Source organism: Coturnix japonica, chromosome 3, assembly GCF_054131305.1.
Source record: "Coturnix japonica strain WE chromosome 3, WE-NBRP24, whole genome shotgun sequence".
Lineage (NCBI taxonomy): Eukaryota > Metazoa > Chordata > Aves > Galliformes > Phasianidae > Coturnix > Coturnix japonica.
Genome location: NC_140665.1, coordinates 39,242,238 through 39,261,168, shown reverse-complemented (window position 1 = coordinate 39,261,168; position 18,931 = coordinate 39,242,238). Strand labels below are relative to the sequence as shown.

At 45.5% G+C, this 18,931-nt stretch overlaps 1 protein-coding gene and 2 long non-coding RNA genes across 4 annotated transcripts; all 3 read left to right on the top strand.

Moving 5' to 3' along the window:
• The first annotated feature begins 1,453 nt into the window (after positions 1 to 1,453).
• LOC146761368 (uncharacterized) lies at positions 1,454 to 4,331 on the top strand. The gene is made up of 3 exons (XM_085542512.1): positions 1,454 to 1,534; positions 2,043 to 2,118; positions 2,208 to 4,331. The coding sequence occupies exons 1-3, from the start codon at positions 1,488 to 1,490 to the stop codon at positions 4,329 to 4,331; spliced, it is 2,247 nt and encodes a 748-aa protein (XP_085398638.1). The 5' UTR covers positions 1,454 to 1,487.
• A 2,664-nt stretch (positions 4,332 to 6,995) lies between these two features.
• LOC146761367 (uncharacterized) lies at positions 6,996 to 7,703 on the top strand. The gene is made up of 2 exons (XR_014943925.1): positions 6,996 to 7,133; positions 7,294 to 7,703. It is a non-coding gene; the product is annotated as an uncharacterized LOC146761367 (long non-coding RNA).
• Positions 7,704 to 8,570: 867 nt separating this feature from the next.
• Positions 8,571 to 10,434, top strand: LOC146761366 (uncharacterized). 2 transcript variants are annotated; one of them, XR_014944994.1, is made up of 4 exons: positions 8,571 to 8,638; positions 9,000 to 9,341; positions 10,224 to 10,299; positions 10,389 to 10,434. It is a non-coding gene; the product is annotated as an uncharacterized LOC146761366 (long non-coding RNA). The 2 variants fall into 2 exon arrangements; XR_014944993.1 differs by lacking the exon at positions 8,571 to 8,638 and having other exon boundaries at positions 8,871 to 9,341.
• The last annotated feature ends 8,497 nt before the right edge of the window (positions 10,435 to 18,931 follow it).

The window sequence follows — 18,931 nt, the reverse complement described above, 5'->3', positions numbered from 1 at the left end:
ATCTTTTCTACCTGCCCTGCTTTAGTTGTACTTCTATTACAAGATGATGCCCAAAAGAAGATGTTTTCACATATGTGCGTTGTTGTCTTTCTTAAGGCACGTACAAGTCTGGTTTTTATCATTACTTAAAATTTCATCAAAATCCCAGATTTTACATGATCACCTCATGTCACTTGCCCAAGGACAATTAATAAAATATGCTGCAGTAGCATGACATTAATTTGAACAACTGCAGGAAGTATGTTTGGAGGTAAAGAGTAGACTTCACGCTTCTAATTTAAACCTCTTCCAGTTGAATCTCTCTGTGCTTTCTGAAGACTCAAAGCACCACAAGGGACGTTTACAAAGACTCAAAGCACCACAAGGGACGTTTACAAAACACTTCACAGGGTCCCATCAGAGCTCCCTGGGCTGAGAAATCTGATTGCTGCTGGAAAGCCTTATTGGAAATAGGTGAGGTGCCTAACGCTGGATAAGCTTAACCTCCTTCTCTAATGTGCCACTAAAAGCACTTTGTGGAACACAGTGAAAACACTAAAAAGATCCCTGCGCTGTAGGATGAAAATAAGATACCTTCTGCTATAGTCTTAGGAGAAGCAGAGATTTACTTAAAGTTATGCCAAAAATACCACTGACCCGATGTTTAATTTCAGTGTTGACAATCAATTACTCTCTTGATAACATACCTAGAGGAGCCTGAACTTTAATCCTCAATTCTAACCTCTCCTTATGTGATTGTAATGAGCCTTTTTGTTTGTGAGTTTAAACTCTGAGATCACAAGAGTTAATTGCAGCTGAACTTTTATGTCTGTAGATCATGAGTTGTGCTGGAAGGTGTTGCAGCCTACCAAAAAATGAGAAGAGCACTAGTTCACAGCAAGTTGAATCTACGTTACGAGAGCTACATTGGATAGCAGACTTTATTCAACATGTTCTTTGCACCAAACAAGCCAAGACAGCCTTCACTTTTAGCTCTTCACTTGGTCCTTTCCAACCTTGTGATTCTATGATTCTGTGTGTATCACCCAAGGGAGACTTGGTGCTTGCAGGGAGGATAACAGAGAAGACATGAAGATACACCAGAGGGAATGGAGGGGCTCTGAGTGAAATCTACAAAGATTTGGAGCAGTGGCTTGGGCATCCTGTGTTCCTGCAGGTATGCAAGGGGTTGCTTCCTTTGGCTGCACTGCCCTGGTAAATACATATATTTTTGGAACATGTGAACCCCTCCCTCTGCCCCAAGGGCCTTACAAATGGAAGACTGGCACAGCTAGCCTTGGCAACTGGCACTTCACATCACCAAGAGTCACTAAGCCTTTTATGATGTCATAAATCCCGCAGCAGACCTGGGGCCCCACAAGCACAGCCCCCAAAGCACAGTGCATTCTGGTGCAGGTGCTGGTACTGGTGCTGGTGCAGGTATTGGTACTGGCAGCGTTGGCACTGGTGGTGGTGGTGCTGGTAGTAGTGCGCAGTTTTGACGGATCATGAAGATCCAGAAGCTTTTCCGGAGATTGAGAAAGACATTGAGAAGGTATGTGCCTTCTGGTTTCTGTTCTCAAGGGCACTCAGGTGTGCTTAAAAGCCTGGCAAAATCAGCACATGTCCTGACGATGGCAGCTCAGCCCACAGGCGAATTTGGCTTCCCTGCACATAGCCCATCCCGCGCATATATACCTCCCATGAGGTATATATGACTGCACACCTGTTCTAGACATCATTTCTTCCCCTCTGGTCACCCCCATCATCCCATGCCTCCACTTGCCAGTATCAGCTGGAGGCAGGAAGAAAAGCTGCCTGGGGCTACTGTGGGCTGTCAGCAGCTCTGGGAATAAAGTATGCTGCATCTTTCATAGCAGTCTTGTTTCAGGGGAGAACTTGCTAGTAAACACCATAGTGTGCAGGAGAACATTTAAGTATCTAATAGCAAGTGTGTGCTGCTCTCTCCCAGTTTGCTGTCAGTCTGAAACAGGTGGCCAAGAAAGGGCTGTTAGGAGCGCAATAGGCAGCGTGTGCAACTGAATGTGCCTTCCATTTTCCAGGTGCAGTGCTTGTGTGCACCCCATGGACTACCCTGGTGAGGAAAATCAGGGCCTTTTGGAACCTGAAGTCGAACAGGTGATGGTCTTCTGGATTTATAAAATGCTTGCCATTGCATCGTCTTTTGAGCTGAGTGTTGACCATTTGTATTTGTTAACTTTGAACAGGCAGAGGACAGCACAGATGGAGTATCAGCAGCAACTTCATCCCCGCTCAGTCTCCCCAACATGGGTAGAGTAGCAGCGGCAACTTCTGTCCCGATCAATGACTCCAACAAAGCTGGAGTAGCAGAGGCAACTTCTGTCCCACTTGGTCTCTCCAAGACTGATGGAGTAGCAGACATAACTCCTGCCCCACTCCATCTCTCTAACACGGATAGACCAGAAGCGGCAGATAATGCCAAGTTTGATGACAACTGCATAGATGGAACAGCAGCAGCAATTTCTGACCGGATCAGTCTCTCTAACACCAATGCAGGAGCAGTGGACACTCCTGCTCTGCTTGGTCTCTCCAACACGGGAGGAGAAGCAGCGGCAGTTTCTGCCCCGTTCAATGACTCCAATCCAGATGGAGTAGCAGAGGCAACTTCTGCCCCACTTGGTCTCTCCAAGACTGATGGAGTAGCAGACATAACTCCTGCCCCACTCCATCTCTCTAACACAGGTAGACCAGAAGCGGAAGATTATGCCCTGTTTGATGACAACTGCATAGATGGAACAGCAGCAGCAATTTCTGACCTGATCAGTCCCTCTAAGACCAATGGAATAGCAGTGGACACTTCTGACTCGCTTGGACTCTCCAACACAGATGGAGAAGCAGCAGCAGTTTATGCCCCATTCAATGACTCCTACACAGCTGGAGAAGCAGAGGCAACTTCTGCCCCACTCGGTCTCTCCAACACCAATGTACTGGAAGCGGCAGTTTATGCCCCATTTGATGACAACTACATAGATGGAATAGCGGCAGCAGTTTCTACCCTGTTTGGTCTCCCTAACACCAATGCAGGAGCAGCAGACACTTCTGCCCCACTTGATCTCTCCAACAGAGATGAAGCAGCAGTGGTAACACCTGACCCGATCAATCACTCCAATACAGCTGGAGTAGCAGAGGCAACTTCTGCCCCACTCCATCTCTCCAACACCGATACACTGGAAGCAGCAGTTTATGCCCCATTTGATGACAACTATGTAGATGGAGTAGCAGCGGCAATTTCTGCCTTGTTTGGTCTCTCTAACACCGATGGAATATCAGAGGACGCTTCTGTCCCGCTTGGTCTCTCCAACACAGATGGAGAAGCAGCGACAGTTTTTGCCTTGTTTGATAACTCCTACACAGATGAAGTAGCAGAAGCAACTTCTGCCCCACTCTATCTCTCCAACAGCGACGTACTGGAAGCGGCAGTTTTTGCCCCATTTGATGACAACTACATAGATGGAGTGGCAGCGGCAATTTCTGCCCTATTTGGTCTCTCTAACACCAATGGAATATCAGAGGACACTTCTGTCCCGCTTGGTCTCTCCAACACAGATGGAGAAGCAGCGGCAGTTTTTGCCTTGTTTGATGACTCCTACACAGCTGGAGCAGCAGAGGCAACTTCTGCCCCACTCCATCTCTCCAACAGCGACGTATTGGAAGCGGCAGTTTATGCTCCATTTGATGACAACTACATAGATGGAGTAGCAGCGGCAATTTCTGTCCTGTTTGGTCTCTCTAACACCAATGGAATATCAGTGGACACTTCTGCTCCGCTTGGTCTCTCCAACAGAGATGAAGGAGCAGTGGGAACACCTGCCCCGATCAATCACTCCAATACGGCTGGAGTAGCAGAGGCAACTTCTGCCCCACTCAAGCTCTCCAACACCAACGTACTGGAAGCGGCAGTTTATGCTCCATTCGATGACAACTACATAGACGGAATAGCAGAAGCAATTTCTGACCTGTTTGGTCTCTCTAACACCGCTGCAGTAACAGCAGACACTTCTGCCACGCTTGTTCTCTCCAACAGGGATGGAGTAGCAGTGGGAACACCTGCCCCAATCAATTACTCCAACACGGCTAGCGTAGCAGAGGCAACTTCTGCCATGTTCGGTCTCTCCAACACGGATGGAGTAGCAGCAGCAGCTTCTGCTTCGCTTGGTCTGACTGAAACCTTTGCAAGTCACTCAAGTTCAGCAAATTATGTTGAGCAGCGATTTATGAGACAGCCAGAGCTATGGTCTTCTTGGATAGGAAACCTCTTTGGTGTCACACTTTCCTTCTTCGTAGAAATGCGTAGTCTTGCTTCTCAATAAAGTTCCTCCATTTCACCATAACTGCTGTTGCAAGTGTTTTCTTCTAAGGATCTAAGGCCTCATCTGGAGTATTGTGTCCAGTTCTGGCCTCCCCAGTACAAAAAAGACAGGGATCTCTTGGAAAGAGTCCAGCAGAGGGCCACAAAGATGGTGAAGGGCCTGGAGCATCTCCCCTATGTGGAGAGACTTAGGGAACTGGGTCTGTTTAGCCTTGAGAAAAGAAGGCTGAGTGGGAACTTGATTCAGGTTTATAAATACCTGAGGTGTGGGAGCCATAGTGGCGAGGCTGGTCTCTTTTCAGTAGTGCGTGGGGACAGGACTAGGGGTAATGGGATGAAAGTACAGCATAGGAAGTTCCACACGAATGTGCGGAAGAACTTCTTTACGGTGAGGGTGACGGAGCACTGGAACAGGCTGCCCAGGGAGGTGGTGGAGTCTCCTTCTCTGGAGATATTCAAGACCAGCCTGGACTCCTACCTGTGTGACGTGGTGTAGGGAGCCTGCTTTGGCAGGGGGGTTGGACTCGATGATCTCTAGAGGTCCTTTCCAACCCCTACAATTCTGTGAGCTTGTCCCGTTGTTCTGCAGTCTGTTTGTACAGAACTACAGCAATACAGAGTGCTTGCTTCAAAGAAAACTGTGCACATGGAGGCATGGAAGCACTGCTGCACGTTGTGTAGATACGAGTACCTCCATGTTTATTATGGTTTGTTGAAGGAAGTAACACAAAACCTTACGACGACGTTCCATATTAATGGCAGTTGCACAGTCACATCTTGTATGACCACATGAAAAATGATTTGCGCTCGGTGCTGTTTCCTGGCAAGCACAATTCCATTGGAAAAGCATGAAAATACAGCCCTGTTGGTGCGTAGTCACGGAGTGCCCCTTCCAAGCAACTCCCTCACTTGGGAAGTGCGGGTGGCTTTTCAGTGACATCTGAACTGGTCCAACAGATGGTTTTTGAGACACGTGTGTTCCTGCCTTGCCTCTGCAAATGCTTCACGGTGCACTTATTTGTGAGATTGATGTTCTGGTTTAAAGCATAAGGATAACCCTGTGTGCACTGCACGTCTAAACATCTGCTTTATGTAATTGTTTTGTTCTTTTGACTTTTGGTCGTCATCATTCCACATCATAACAACGTGTAAAGCAGTGGGAGTTAAAGAGTTAATGTTCTGGTTCTGTGGACTGCCTTTTTTGGGCCGTTCTGGTTCTTGGAGGAGAGGGGCAGCATTCCCCAGAGGACTCTGTGCCCAGAGGAAGAGAGGTGGATCTCCTGGCAGCGCACCAGCCTCTCCCTCTCTCACAGACTCTCTTTTTCACAGCTGAGAAGCATGTAGTTCCCTCTGTGGCCTACAGCATAAAGACTCAACTTTGGACACTATCTTTCTCATTTTGTTTGATTTTGTTGGATTCAGTAAATTAACATTCCTCCTCAGATCGTTGCTGTTGCTCTGTTTCTTTTTTCAGGCCCATCTACTATGTTCCTACCCTCCCCCCCACCATGTTTTCTCAAGGTGCTGGCCCAGCAGTGCCCTGTCTCATTAGTCACGAGACCAGGCCGGACCGGCCATAAACGGTTAACACTTGGGGATCCTGGCAGACAACAGATTGGCCGTGAGCCATCAGGGTGTCCTGGTGGCCAAGAAGGCCTGGGACCTCATTACTACCAGCCTGAACTGTTAATAAAGGTTAATAATCAGAGGGGCAGATCGGACTGGGGAGTTTTCTAGCAATATCCCTGACCTGGGCCCCAGGAAGGTGGCACAATTCCCTATGGGTAGGGTCAGGCTGACTTACCGACCTCTCCATTCCTCTCAGAAGGGAGTTGCCTATGACAGCCACCCTTCTGTCCTTCTTTCCTGACAATGGCCCTTTGCACTTTTCTGCAGGGATGTTTCCCTTCCCCAATACAAATGGGTGCATTTACTCTGTCAGCAGTTGGAAGATGTGCAGAGGACCAACCAGGAAGGAGCAGTGAGTGATGTCTTTAAACACAAGACAAAGTAGAAGAACAGGTCAGGTGGGCACTAAAGTAGAACAACTCCCAAAGTCATCCGGTGCCTCTAGAATTTATATGGCTTCCTGACGGGGAGGCCATCCCTTGGGCTGCTTCTGTTTTGTTCCCTTTCTGCTGCCATTTGGCAAGTGGCAAATCCCAGCTGTACTCCCCAGTGAAAGGACTTTGTATGTGTTGTACTATTTCAGTTTACTGCCTTTTGCCCCTGGGGGACAGAAGCAGCGAATTGCAATTGCTCGAGCTGTGCTCAAGGTAAGACTGCACCTGTTCGTTAAGTAGAGTTATACAGTGTTGTGAGCTCTCATCTGCGGTTGAAACACTGATTGCTTATAGACTTCTGTTATGTTGTGTTTCTGGGCGGTAAAGTAGCAGACAGACACCAAGCAGCATTCAGCTGAACCACCGTGAAAGATCCGTAAAAGAAGTTGTAAATAGGAAATCGAACTTCTGACTGCAGTGCTGCCAAGTATAGGTTAAAAATCACCTCCCACGGTGCTGCCGTTAGGTTAGGTATCTTTGAAATAGTCACCAGTTAGTAGTGTTCTGTTTCTTTGGCTTGCAAAACTGGAGACGAAAGCGCTGTTTCCATTTTCCTATCTCAGCATGTAGACTTACTAAATGGAATTTCAGAGTGGCACCCAGATCTTCTGAAGAAATAATTGCTGAGCCGTACAAACACCACATTTTTGTTACATTCAGATCTTGTCCCATTGTAATCGTAACCAATTTTACTTTTTTCTTCAGAACCCCAAAATTCTTCTGTTAGATGAAGCAACAAGGTAAGAGAGAGAAAAAAAAGTTTTCCCGACCTAGCCCTGTCATGTGCAACATAGCTTTGAAGCAGCTGTTTTGAAAGCTGACCTGTTCTTAAAAGAACAAATTCCCTTTTCTCCCTACCCCCCTTTCCCTCCACCCCTTCTGCTTCTCATTTCTTGTTAGTGCTTTGGATGCTGAAAACGAGTACCTGGTGCAGGAAGCTCTGGACCGGCTGATGGAAGGGAGGACGGTCTTAATCATTGCTCATCGTCTGTCTACTATTCAGAATGCTGATTTTGTGGCAGTCCTCGGTGAGGGCAGAATTCCTGAATGCGGAAAACGTGAGGAACTCCTTGCAAATCCAAATGGACTTTTCAGGAAACTAATGCAGAAACAAGCTTTCCTCCAGAACAGCGATACCTTTGCATTAGACATACAGTCCAGAGAAAATAATCTATTAAAAGAAAACGTATGAGGGAACGTACGAACGATGGAAGCTTACAAACTATGAAGAATGTAACTTATGTTCCAGTCATGTAAAGTAAATGTTCTATTTTTCCAAAAACGTATAAAATATCCTTTTGAAACTTCAATGTGCTTCAACTTTGTATTGAAAGCTTTTTGATAATTATTGTAACTTTTAAAAACGTCTGTCACGTTCAGACGGTGTTGGAGGATGGATGTTTGTGCTTTGTGCCATGTTAATGCCACCATTTAGAGCCATGCTTGCCGTAATGCACTGTATGGGCATGTGCTATATCCTCAAGTAAATCCGGTATTTTAAGGGGAATCAAGTGACTGTCTGATCATTTTCACTTCATCCCTTTTCAAGGAACTTTTGCTTTCATCTTTTTTGCTAATCTTAAAATGCTGGAGTTCCAAAAATGCCCGTTTCAGTTACCATTTGCTCTGGAATAAGAGAACTTGAGTAGGATCGCAATCTACTGTTAACAGAGAACTACAAATGAGAACTTGCCTTTAGTGTACGGAAACAGACGTTGGAAGAAAGTTTTATTATTACTGAAAATACAAACAACTAACTGACTTCACAAGGACAAAGAAAGTATAATATTTACTATGTGTTTTCTTCAGCATAGGAGAATCTTTTCTACCTGCCCTGCTTTAGTTGTACTTCTATTACAAGATGATGCCCAAAAGAAGATGTTTTCACATATATGCGTTGTTGTCTTTCTTAAGGCACGTACAAGTCTGGTTTTTATCATTACTTAAAATTTCATCAAAATCCCAGATTTTACATGATCACCTCATGTCACTTGCCCAAGGACAATTAATAAAATATGCTGCAGTAGCATGACATTAATTTGAACAACTGCAGGAAGTATGTTTGGAGGTAAAGAGTAGGCTTCACGCTTCTAATTTAAACCTCTTCCAGTTGAATCTCTCTGTGCTTTCTGAAGACTCAAAGCACCACAAGGGGCGTTTACAAAGCCAAACACTTCACAGGGTCCCATCAGAGCTCCCTGGGCTGAGAAATCTGATTGCTGCTGGAAAGCCTTATTGGAAATAGGTGAGGTGCCTAACGCTGGATAAGCTTAACCTCCTTCTCTAATGTGCCACTAAAAGCACTTTGTGGAACACAGTGAAAACACTAAAAAGATCCCTGCGCTGTAGGATGAAAATAAGATACCTTCTGCTATAGTCTTAGGAGAAGCAGAGATTTACTTAAAGTTATGCCAAAAATACCACTGACCCGATGTTTAATTTCAGTGTTGACGATCAATTACTCTCTTGATAAAATACCTCGAGGAGCCTGAACTTTAATCCTCAATTCTAACCTCTCTTTATGTGATTGTAATGAGCCTTTTTGTTTGTGAGTTTAAACTCTGAGATCACAAGAGTTAATTGCAGCTGAACTTTTATGTCTGTAGATCATGAGTTGTGCTGGAAGGTGTTGCAGCCTACCAAAAAATGAGAAGAGCACTAGTTCACAGCAAGTTGAATCTACGTTACGAGAGCTACATTGGATAGCAGACTTTATTCAACATGTTCTTTGCACCAAACAAGCCAAGACAGCCTTCACTTTTAGCTCTTCACTTGGTCCTTTCCAACCTTGTGATTCTATGATTCTGTGTGTATCACCCAAGGGAGACTTGGTGCTTGCAGGGAGGATAACAGAGAAGACATGAAGATACACCAGAGGGAATGGAGGGGCTCTGAGTGAAATCTACAAAGATTTGGAGCAGTGGCTTGGGCATCCTGTGTTCCTGCAGGTATGCAAGGGGTTGCTTCCTTTGGCTGCACTGCCCTGGTAAATACATATATTTTTGGAACATGTGAACCCCTCCCTCTGCCCCAAGGGCCTTACAAATGGAAGACTGCCACAGCCTTGGCAACTGGCACTTCACATCACCAAGAGTCACTAAGCCTTTTGTGATGTCATAAATCCCGCAGCAGACCTGGGGCCCCACAAGCACAGCCCCCAAAGCACAGTGCATTCTGGTGCAGGTGCTGGTACTGGTGCTGGTGCAGGTATTGGTACTGGCAGTGTTGGCACTGGTGGTGTTGGTGCTGGTAGTAGTGCGCAGTTTTGACGGATCATGAAGATCCAGAAGCTTTTCCGGAGATTGAGAAAGACATTGAGAAGGTATGTGCCTTCTGGTTTCTGTTCTCAAGGGCACTCAGGTGTGCTTAAAAGCCTGGCAAAATCAGCACATGTCCTGACGATGGCAGCTCAGCCCACAGGCGAATTTGGCCTCCCTGCACATAGCCCATCCCGCGCATATATACCTCCCATGAGGTATATATGACTGCACACCTGTTCTAGACATCATTTCTTCCCCTCTGGTCACCCCCATCATCCCATGCCTCCACTGGCCAGTATCAGCTGGAGGCAGGAAGAAAAGCTGCCTGGGGCTACCGTGGGCTGTCAGCAGCTCTGGGAATAAAGTATGCTGCATCTTTCATAGCAGTCTTGTTTCAGGGGAGAACTTGCTAGTAAACACCATAGTGTGCAGGAGAACATTTAAGTATCTAATAGCAAGTGTGTGCTGCTCTCTCCCAGTTTGCTGTCAGTCTGAAACAGGTGGCCAAGAAAGGGCTGTTAGGAGTGCAATAGGCAGCGTGTGCAACTGAATGTGCCTTCCATTTTCCAGGTGCAGTGCTTGTGTGCACCCCATGGACTACCCTGGTGAGGAAAATCAGGGCCTTTTGGAACCTGAAGTCGAACAGGTGATGGTCTTCTGGATTTATAAAATGCTTGCCATTGCATCGTCCTTTGAGCTGAGTGTTGACCATTTGTATTTGTTAACTTTGAACAGGCAGAGGACAGCACAGATGGAGTATCAGCAGCAACTTCATCCCCGCTTAGTCTCCCCAACATGGGTAGAGTAGCAGCGGCAACTTCTGTCCCGATCAATGACTCCAATCCAGCTGGAGTAGCAGAGGCAACTTCCGTCCCACTTGGTCTCTCCAAGACTGATGGAGTAGCAGACATAACTCCTGCCCCACTCCATCTCTCTAACACGGATAGACCAGAAGTGGCAGATAATGCCACGTTGGATGACAACTGCACAGATGGAACAGCAGCAGCAATTTCTGACCTGATCAGTCCCTCTAACACCAATGGAATAGCAGTGGACACTTCTGACCCGCTTGGTCTCACCAACACAAATGGAGAAGCGGAAGCAGTTTATGCCCCATTCAATGACTCCTACACAGCTGGAGCAGCAGAGGGAACTTCTGCCCCACTCCATCTCTCCAACACTGATACACTGGAAGCGGCAGTTTATGCCCCATTTGATGACAACTACATAGATGGAGTAGCAGCAGCAGTTTCTGCCCTGTTTGGTCTCTCTAACACCGATGCAGGAGCAGCGGGCACATCTGCCCCACTTGATCTCTCCAACAGAGATGAAGCAGCAGTGGTAACACCTGCCCCGATCAATCACTCCAATACGGCTGGAGTAGCAGAGGCAACTTCTGCCCCACTCCATCTCTCCAACATCGATGCACTGGAAGCGGCAGTTTATGCCCCAATTGATGACAACTACATAGATGGAGTAGCAGCGGCAATTTCTGCCTTGTTTGGTCTTTCTAACACCAATGCAGGAGCAGTGGACACTTCTGCCCCACTCGTTCTATCCAACAGAGATGGAGAAGCAGCGGCAGTTTTTGCCTTGTTTGATGACTCCTACACAGATGAAGTAGCAGAGGCAACTTCTGCCCCACTCCATCTCTCCAACATCGATGCACTGGAAGCGGCAGTTTATGCTCCATTTGATGACAACTACATAGATGGAGTGGCAGCGGCAATTTCTGCCCTGTTTGGTCTCTCTAACACCAATGGAACATCAGAGGACACTTCTGTTCCGCTTGGTCTCTCCAACACAGGTGGAGAAGCAGTGGCAGTTTTTGCCTTGTTTGATGACTCCTACACAGATGAAGTAGCAGAAGCAACTTCTGCCCCACTCCATCTCTCCAACACCGATGCACTGGAAGCGGCAGTTTATGCCCCATTTGATGACAACTACATAGATGGAGTGGCAGCGGCAATTGCTGCCCTGTTTGGTCTCTCTAACACCAATGCAGGAGCAGCAGACACTTTTGCCCCACTTGGTCTCTCCGACAGAGATGAAGCAGCAGTGGTAACACCTGCCCCGATCAATCACTCCAATACAGCTGGAGTAGCAGAGGCAACTTCTGCCCCACTCCATCTCTCCAACACCGATACACTGGAAGCGGCAGTTTATGCCCCATTTGATGACAACTACATAGATGGAGTAGCAGCGGCAATTTCTGCCCTATTTGGTCTCTCTAACACCAATGGAATATCAGTGGACACTTCTGTCCCGCTTGGTCTCTCCAACACAGATGAAGGAGCAGTGGGAACACCTGCCCCGATCAGTCACTCCAATACAGCTGGAGTAGCAGAGGCGACTTCTGCCCCACTCAAGCTCTCCAACATCGACATACTTGAAGCGGCGGTTTATGCTCCATTCGATGACAACTACATAGATGGAATAGCAGAAGCAATTTCTGACCTGTTTGGTCTCTCTAACACTGCTGCAGTAACAGCAGACACTTCTGCCACGCTTGTTCTCTCCAACAGCAATGGATTAGCAGTGGGAACACCTGCCCCAATCAATTACTCCAACACGGCTAGCGTAGCAGAGGCAACTTCTGCCATGTTCGGTTTCTCCAACACGGATGGAATAGCAGCAGCAACTCCTGCCCCAGTCAATCTCTCCAACACGGATGGAGTAGCAGCAGCAGCTTCTGCTTTGCTTGGTCTGACTGAAACCTTTGCTAGTCACTCAAGTTCAGCAAATGATGTTGAGCAGCCACTTAAGAGACAGCCAGAGCTATGGTCTTCTTGGGTAGGAAACCTCTTTGGTGTCACACTTTCCTTCTTTGTAGAAATGCATAGTCTTGCTTCTCAATAAAGTTCCTCCATTTTACCATAACTGCTGTTGCAAGTGTTTTCTTCTTAGGATCTAAGGCCTCATCTGGAATATTGTGTCCAGTTCTGGGCTCCCCAGTACAAAAAAGACTGGGATCTCTTGGAAAGAGTCCAGCGGAGGGCCACAAAGATGGTGAAGGGCCTGGAGCATCTCCCCTATGTGGAGAGACTTAGGGAACTGGGTCTGTTTAGCCTTGAGAAAAGAAGGCTGAGAGGGAACTTGATCCAGGTTTATAAATACCTGAGGTGTGGGAGCCATAGTGGCGAGGCTGGTCTCTTTTCAGTAGTGCGTGGGGACAGGACTAGGGGTAATGGGATGAAAGTACAACATAGGACGTTCCACATAAATGTGCAGAAGAACTTCTTTACAGTGAGGGTGACAGAGCACAGGAACAGACTGCCCAGGGAGGTGGTGGAGTCTCCTTCTCTGGAGATATTTAAGACCTGCCTGGACGCCTACCTGTGTGACATGGTGTAGGGAGCCTGCTTTGGCACGGGGGTTGGACTTGATGATCTCAAGAGGTCCTTTCCAACCCCTACAATTTTGTGATTCTGTGATTCTGTGATCAAATGTTGGCAACCTCTCTCAGCTGCTCGGTGCTGGGAGCCATCCCTAAAAGTAAATAGGATCAGCAGGAAAGGGCTGCTTACCAGATGAAAGAAGCTTTAAAGCAGCCTGCCACTGGCTGAGCTGCTGGGGAGAGGGCCAGCAAGGCACTTGATTGCAATATGGCTTCCCCCATCCCATCCCATCCCATCCCATCCCATCCCATCCCATCCCATCCCATCCCATCCCATCCCATCCCATCCCATCCCACTGTCTTTACTGTTTGCCTCTCTGGGCAGCCATCAGCCTCCTCTTAGAATCATAGACTCATAGAATTGAGTTGGTCCTCCCTGCTTCACCCCGAGACTGCTTCACAATTACAGCATGTCAAATGCTTTAGGACAGCAAGTGTGTGGATAGATACTTGTTATTCACTTGGCATGGCACTATTCCATGTAAGGTGTTTTTGAAAGAGAATAATTTTTATTTTATTTTATTTTATTTTATTTTATTTTATTTTATTTTATTTTATTTTATTTTATTTTTTTCCCAGTGTTTTACCTGGTGCCTGAGCAGCACTCTCTGTCTATAACATCCATGAGGTATTGACCAGGTTTGGGCAGCTGTTAGCTCAAGTTCTGCACCTATCACACACACATACACACTCAGAAGACAGAAATTCACAGTCTTCAGTGTCATTTAAAGCACCCTTCTGATGCAGCTGTATAAGGAAACCTTATCCTTTCCTTGAAATCACCAAAAATATACTTGTAGATAAAGGCCTTGAATTTGATTCGCTGCCAGAGGAACAATCTTTCTCCTCTTCATACAAATATTTCTGGAAAAAAAAATGTGCCCATCTTGACAGTTTCAAGGACTCCTCATAGAAACGTTGTATGTGTCATTCCTTTTTCTGTATTTGTTATGCTATTGTTTCCAGTCAGCACACTGGTAGGTGAGTCTTGGCATTATTAATCACCAGAGACCAACCTTTTATATCTGCCCAGAAAATAGTACTAGCTCAGTGCTGGATGTGTCAAACTAACACATATAATGCACAGTAAGTTGTGAGACTGAGCTGACTGCAGTGAGCAATGCAGACTGTTCAGTGCTGCACTCACCTGCCTGTGGATGCATCAGCTACATATCCTAACCAGTGGATGCTCCCGAGGAGTGCAGGATTTATGGGCACAGCCTTGTGCTCATGTGTTGGTCCTGCATCTTGAGCACTGTTCAGCTCATCTGTTGGTGCTCTGAGGAAATGCCCCCGCTTTCCAGACATACATGGCTGGAGCTAGCGAGAAATACTGCCATCTGCCCAGAATTCACAGGCAAATGTGAAAAATCCTCTCATTCTGCCCAGGAAAACTTTTTAAGTGGGAAAAGATCATATTTGAGACATATAGCAGATGAGATGCAGGCTGAGTCACTGTCATCTAATGCTGTATGGTTAGAGCTGGGGAAAAAAAAACAAAACCTAAAGCAACAAGGTTATGATTTGCAGTCCTCATTCTGTCCTTAGACCATCTTTGTCAGGTCTCACTTAGGCTACCAACTAATTTACACCTGGCAATAAGCGATCAGACATGACTTCACATTTTCTCTCGAATCTGTCATTTTCAGCTTGTCCTCCACAGTCTAAATAGAACAAATGGCTCTCAATGGGACGCTTCTGCAGCCAAGTACCTTTCTTAAAAGAAGTTCCCTCTGACCTCAGCTACAGTGTAGAAAGATATTGTAATGAAATTTTCAAGCAATTAGTTGTGTAGTGCTTTTGGCTTACATAGGCTATAACACTTTGAAGAGACCACATATTCAGAAGGTTCTTAAGAATCAGATCCTTTCGAGATGGATTGCATTCAGCATCTGAAGGCGAGGCAGGAAAAATCATGAGTCATAAAAAAAGTAGAACAAGTCTGTGCTTTACCAGAGGTGTAATTATGTACACTAGGATAAGAAAGCTCTTCTTATGAAGAAGAATTTTTAGCGTGCAACCTCCTGAGATATAAGCAAAGAAATTAGCAATAGAAATGACCTATTTGGTCATTAAGTCTGTCCCTTTGCAGCAGGATAATTTCTATGCAATGCAGAGCACAAATAGCTGAAATAAGCTTTCATTTCTTCTACAGAAGGCTGATATTACTTCTTTTTATAGATTAAAGAGACTTGTTTTGATGAATGGTCAATGTTTGGTATAAAAAAATCATTGTGCCAAGATGTCAGTGCCCACCTTTGATAGTCTCTGAAAAGCAAAAACCATGGTTTTGTCTTTTCTGCTGTCTGTGAGTGTGAGGCTCCTTTGAGAAATGGGAAAATTATGCTATGGAGACTGATAACAGACTGACATGCTAAATATTCATTTGCTGTGAAGAATATCTCCTAGTCCTCGCTCACTGATCAGTGAGGGCCATTCTCCACTTTTGGAGCTTGCATGAATGTCACTGAGTGTACTCTGCTGGGGTTCTTGCTCCTCCTTGGAATGGAAAGGTGGAGGGCAGAGTGCAGGGTGCAGAGGCAGTGCCTGTGGTCCCTACTTGCTGAACTAGCAGGCTGACAGCACCTGAGGTGCGGGGAGGCATCCGTGTCAGCTGCTTTCAGTGTTCCCACTCCCACTGCTTGCTGATGATCCTCACTGTAAGTCATACAGTGCACCACTTGGTGCTTCCATTCCTATTTCACTTTCCTTTCCCATACCCAGATGAACAACAGCTGCTTTTCAGTAGCTGGTGAATCCTTGCTGGCGTGTACAGGGGCCAATGGGAAGGCATTTAATGGATGATTAGAGAATTTAGGAGCACTTCTCAGCCTTAAAACAGAGCTTCACACCTCCCAGACATGGATGCCACCCAGAGCAAGACTGACTGGTGTTTTTGACAGGCACTCATAGTTACTGCTTAAAAAGCTGTAGGACTGAGGAAGCCCACACAGAGCTCTTAGCTGAGAGCAAGAGGACAGAATCAGAGGAAGAAAGATATTGGAGGAGAACTCTGAACGTACCCAGCAAACCTATATGCAGATGCTGCTGAGATGTCCAAGAGAGCTGTGTGAATTATTTGAAGAAATCACAGGAAAGAAACATGGAAGAGTTATGGGATATTTGGGAATACTGAAAAAAAAGTAGATCGAAGACAAGAGAAGGGATAGCCCCTGTCTTGAGTTATGGTGAAAACAAGTCTATTATACTCTAAACCTTCCTGAAGCCCGCTTCTAAGTTGTTGCCATCAGAATTCTTGGTAGCTGAGCTGTATGGTGCTATGCAATGACCCTTTCCTTGCTAATTACAGCTGGATTCCACCTTGGCCAGGTAGATCCTCTCTTCATCTATCCTTTGCTTTTGTATCCATCTGAAGCATCGTAAGCTGTATTTTACATGGCTATACTAAGTGGTGCCCAGTTGAGCATGTTACCACTTGTATAAAAACAATAATAATATTGTTTGAAAAAGGAACAGAAAAGCTTGGAGGAATTTTCAAGGTTGAGGTGCACTTAGAGTAGCTATAAACTAAAACCATCATTGTATCTGCTTTTCTTCTCTAACAGTCTCCAAGATCCCAGGCTTTGAGTGTCACACTCAGCAAGGACCGGAGAATGCAGAAGGAAGAAAGGAATACTGCTTGCAGTGTAGAAAATGCAAGTTTAAAATATATTTCTGTCTCACAGGCCCTAAACCATGACTATTTTGTGCAGGTGGTGAGTTCAGCCATGAAAGCGCATGGGGTCACCTTGCTACGAATATAACTCACTGCTGTTTTCTGTCCTTGTCTCACAAAGTATGGCATGGGAGGTTTCAGTTCCAATTTGTTCTCCCTGCTCTTTCCTGGGCTGCAACGTCCCTTTCCTAAAATGTTCTCTCTATTCCTATTTGTAAATTTAAAATGTTTCCAGTTCAGCTTTTGAGTTCTTCTTTTCTTTATATATATCATTCTGTAGCAGTTGCTACAGAAACTCTGACAGACAGCTCAGCTGGCCCCACATTCTGTCTTTGATGGTATCTAAAAACAAGGATATTTATTGAACCTCTGAAAGATATTCTACTGAAATTTCTCCCTTGCTAATTCCTGAAAGCACATAGATGCCTCAAAGCAAAATCACAACATGGGATGTCAAAAAAAGAACAAAAAACACAACAACAACAACAACAAAAAAAAAAAACAACAACAAAAAAAACCAACCTATTTTTGACACAAACAGTGATTGTGATGTCCCCATTAATGAAACAAAAGACCAACGCTTGTTCATACACAGTAAGAACCAATCACTGCTATGATCACATGCTACTCTGCCCAGTCCTGCATCCCATCAGGCAAACCCTCTGCAGCAACTACTTGTGTGCAGGCTTTAATTCAGGATAATTTGATGCCTCTTTCTCCTTGGAGGAGAAATAGCTTAATGTCCCTTTGGCACAAGGAATGGTGATGTGGGAGTGGTGGATGCATTCTGGTGGGAGGTAGTGCGTTTGCAGCTCCAAGGCCTCTTCTGAAGCACCCCATGCAAAGGCTGAATGATGCCACGACCTGTGCTGCCCACAAAAGCTCTGCAGAGACTTGGGAAAGTAGGGTGCAGACAGAAGTGAGCAATGGAGGTGAGCAGAGAGAGGGTGGGAGAGGTAGGAATGGTGAGAACAGCCGTGGGGTAGACACTCATCCCCGTGGAGAAGGTAAATTGACTTAGAGCTACTGAATCCAAGCTTGGCTGCTGGCCCAGTTTTATTTCAAGCCAATCTTTACAGCACACATTCACTCCTCACCAGAGAAGAAGAGTTTTCTTCACAACATCTGAGCTGACAGGACCAGCTGGAAGCAGAGAGGGTGTGAAAGGGAAGGGGGACTTTTAACTGGTCTTCACTGGTCTGGTTGGTGGCAATAATGTAATTTGTTCCTTCAGCTCAGAAAGCTCTGCAGACAGCAGTCTTGGTTTGTCATTCTGAATCTAGGGCAGAAATCTGTGATGGTCTGTTTTTTTGCATTAACCTCTCAGATGGTTATATTTTAATTTTTTTTAAGAGAGGACGCAAGGTATTCCATGTGCTCTAACAACATTTGCTGTTTATTATCCTCCATCTCATTCAGATTATGGCTTGCAGCTTCTGCGCACCAGGGAAGTCTGCATAATAGTTTCAGTTCACTTGTTAACAGTAATTATTTTTTTCTAGCCTCTCATTTGATGTACACTCAGTAGCTTGGCCTCTAAGAGATGTAATTAGTGATTCCTGCAGTTTGCTATGGAATGGGGCAATTGCATCATTAAATTCAAGATAAGTCTTCACTTTGTATTTCAGACACTCACATAGCACATTACACATCAAGGGAATAAAAGCTATGAGAACCTGCCCTTAGAACTTTGCCCCAGCTATTTCTGCCTCTCTATGGCTCTAACACAGAGTGATAAAACACAGATTTATCAGTGCAGGTGAAGGGATATCAGCTGCCCACACAGCATCAACTGGCATGTTGCAGGCTAGTGTGACATAGGAAAAAAAAAGTAGAGATTTAGTAAAATTGAAATACACTACTTAAAATATTTTTTTTACTATATTCATTTTATTCTTTGCAAATAACTAAGGTTGATTTTAAGGTAAAGACTCTGGAAGATTATTTATGAAATCCTTAAAAATGTCTCTGCTTTGAGACTGTCCTTTCCTCAAAGTCGTACGCCCTATGACAAGGCACCATTGTACCTGCTCACACGAGCCTTAACACTGCCTCAGTGATTAATAGGACACTGCCATAGTGGAGACAGAAGCATGTTTTTAACAAATTGCAACCCCATCTTAGGATCAGAACTGCATGACACTCAGAAGAAGTGGCAACTGCACCAAAACTTATCAGCTTTATTTCTGTCTGCAGTGCCCTGAA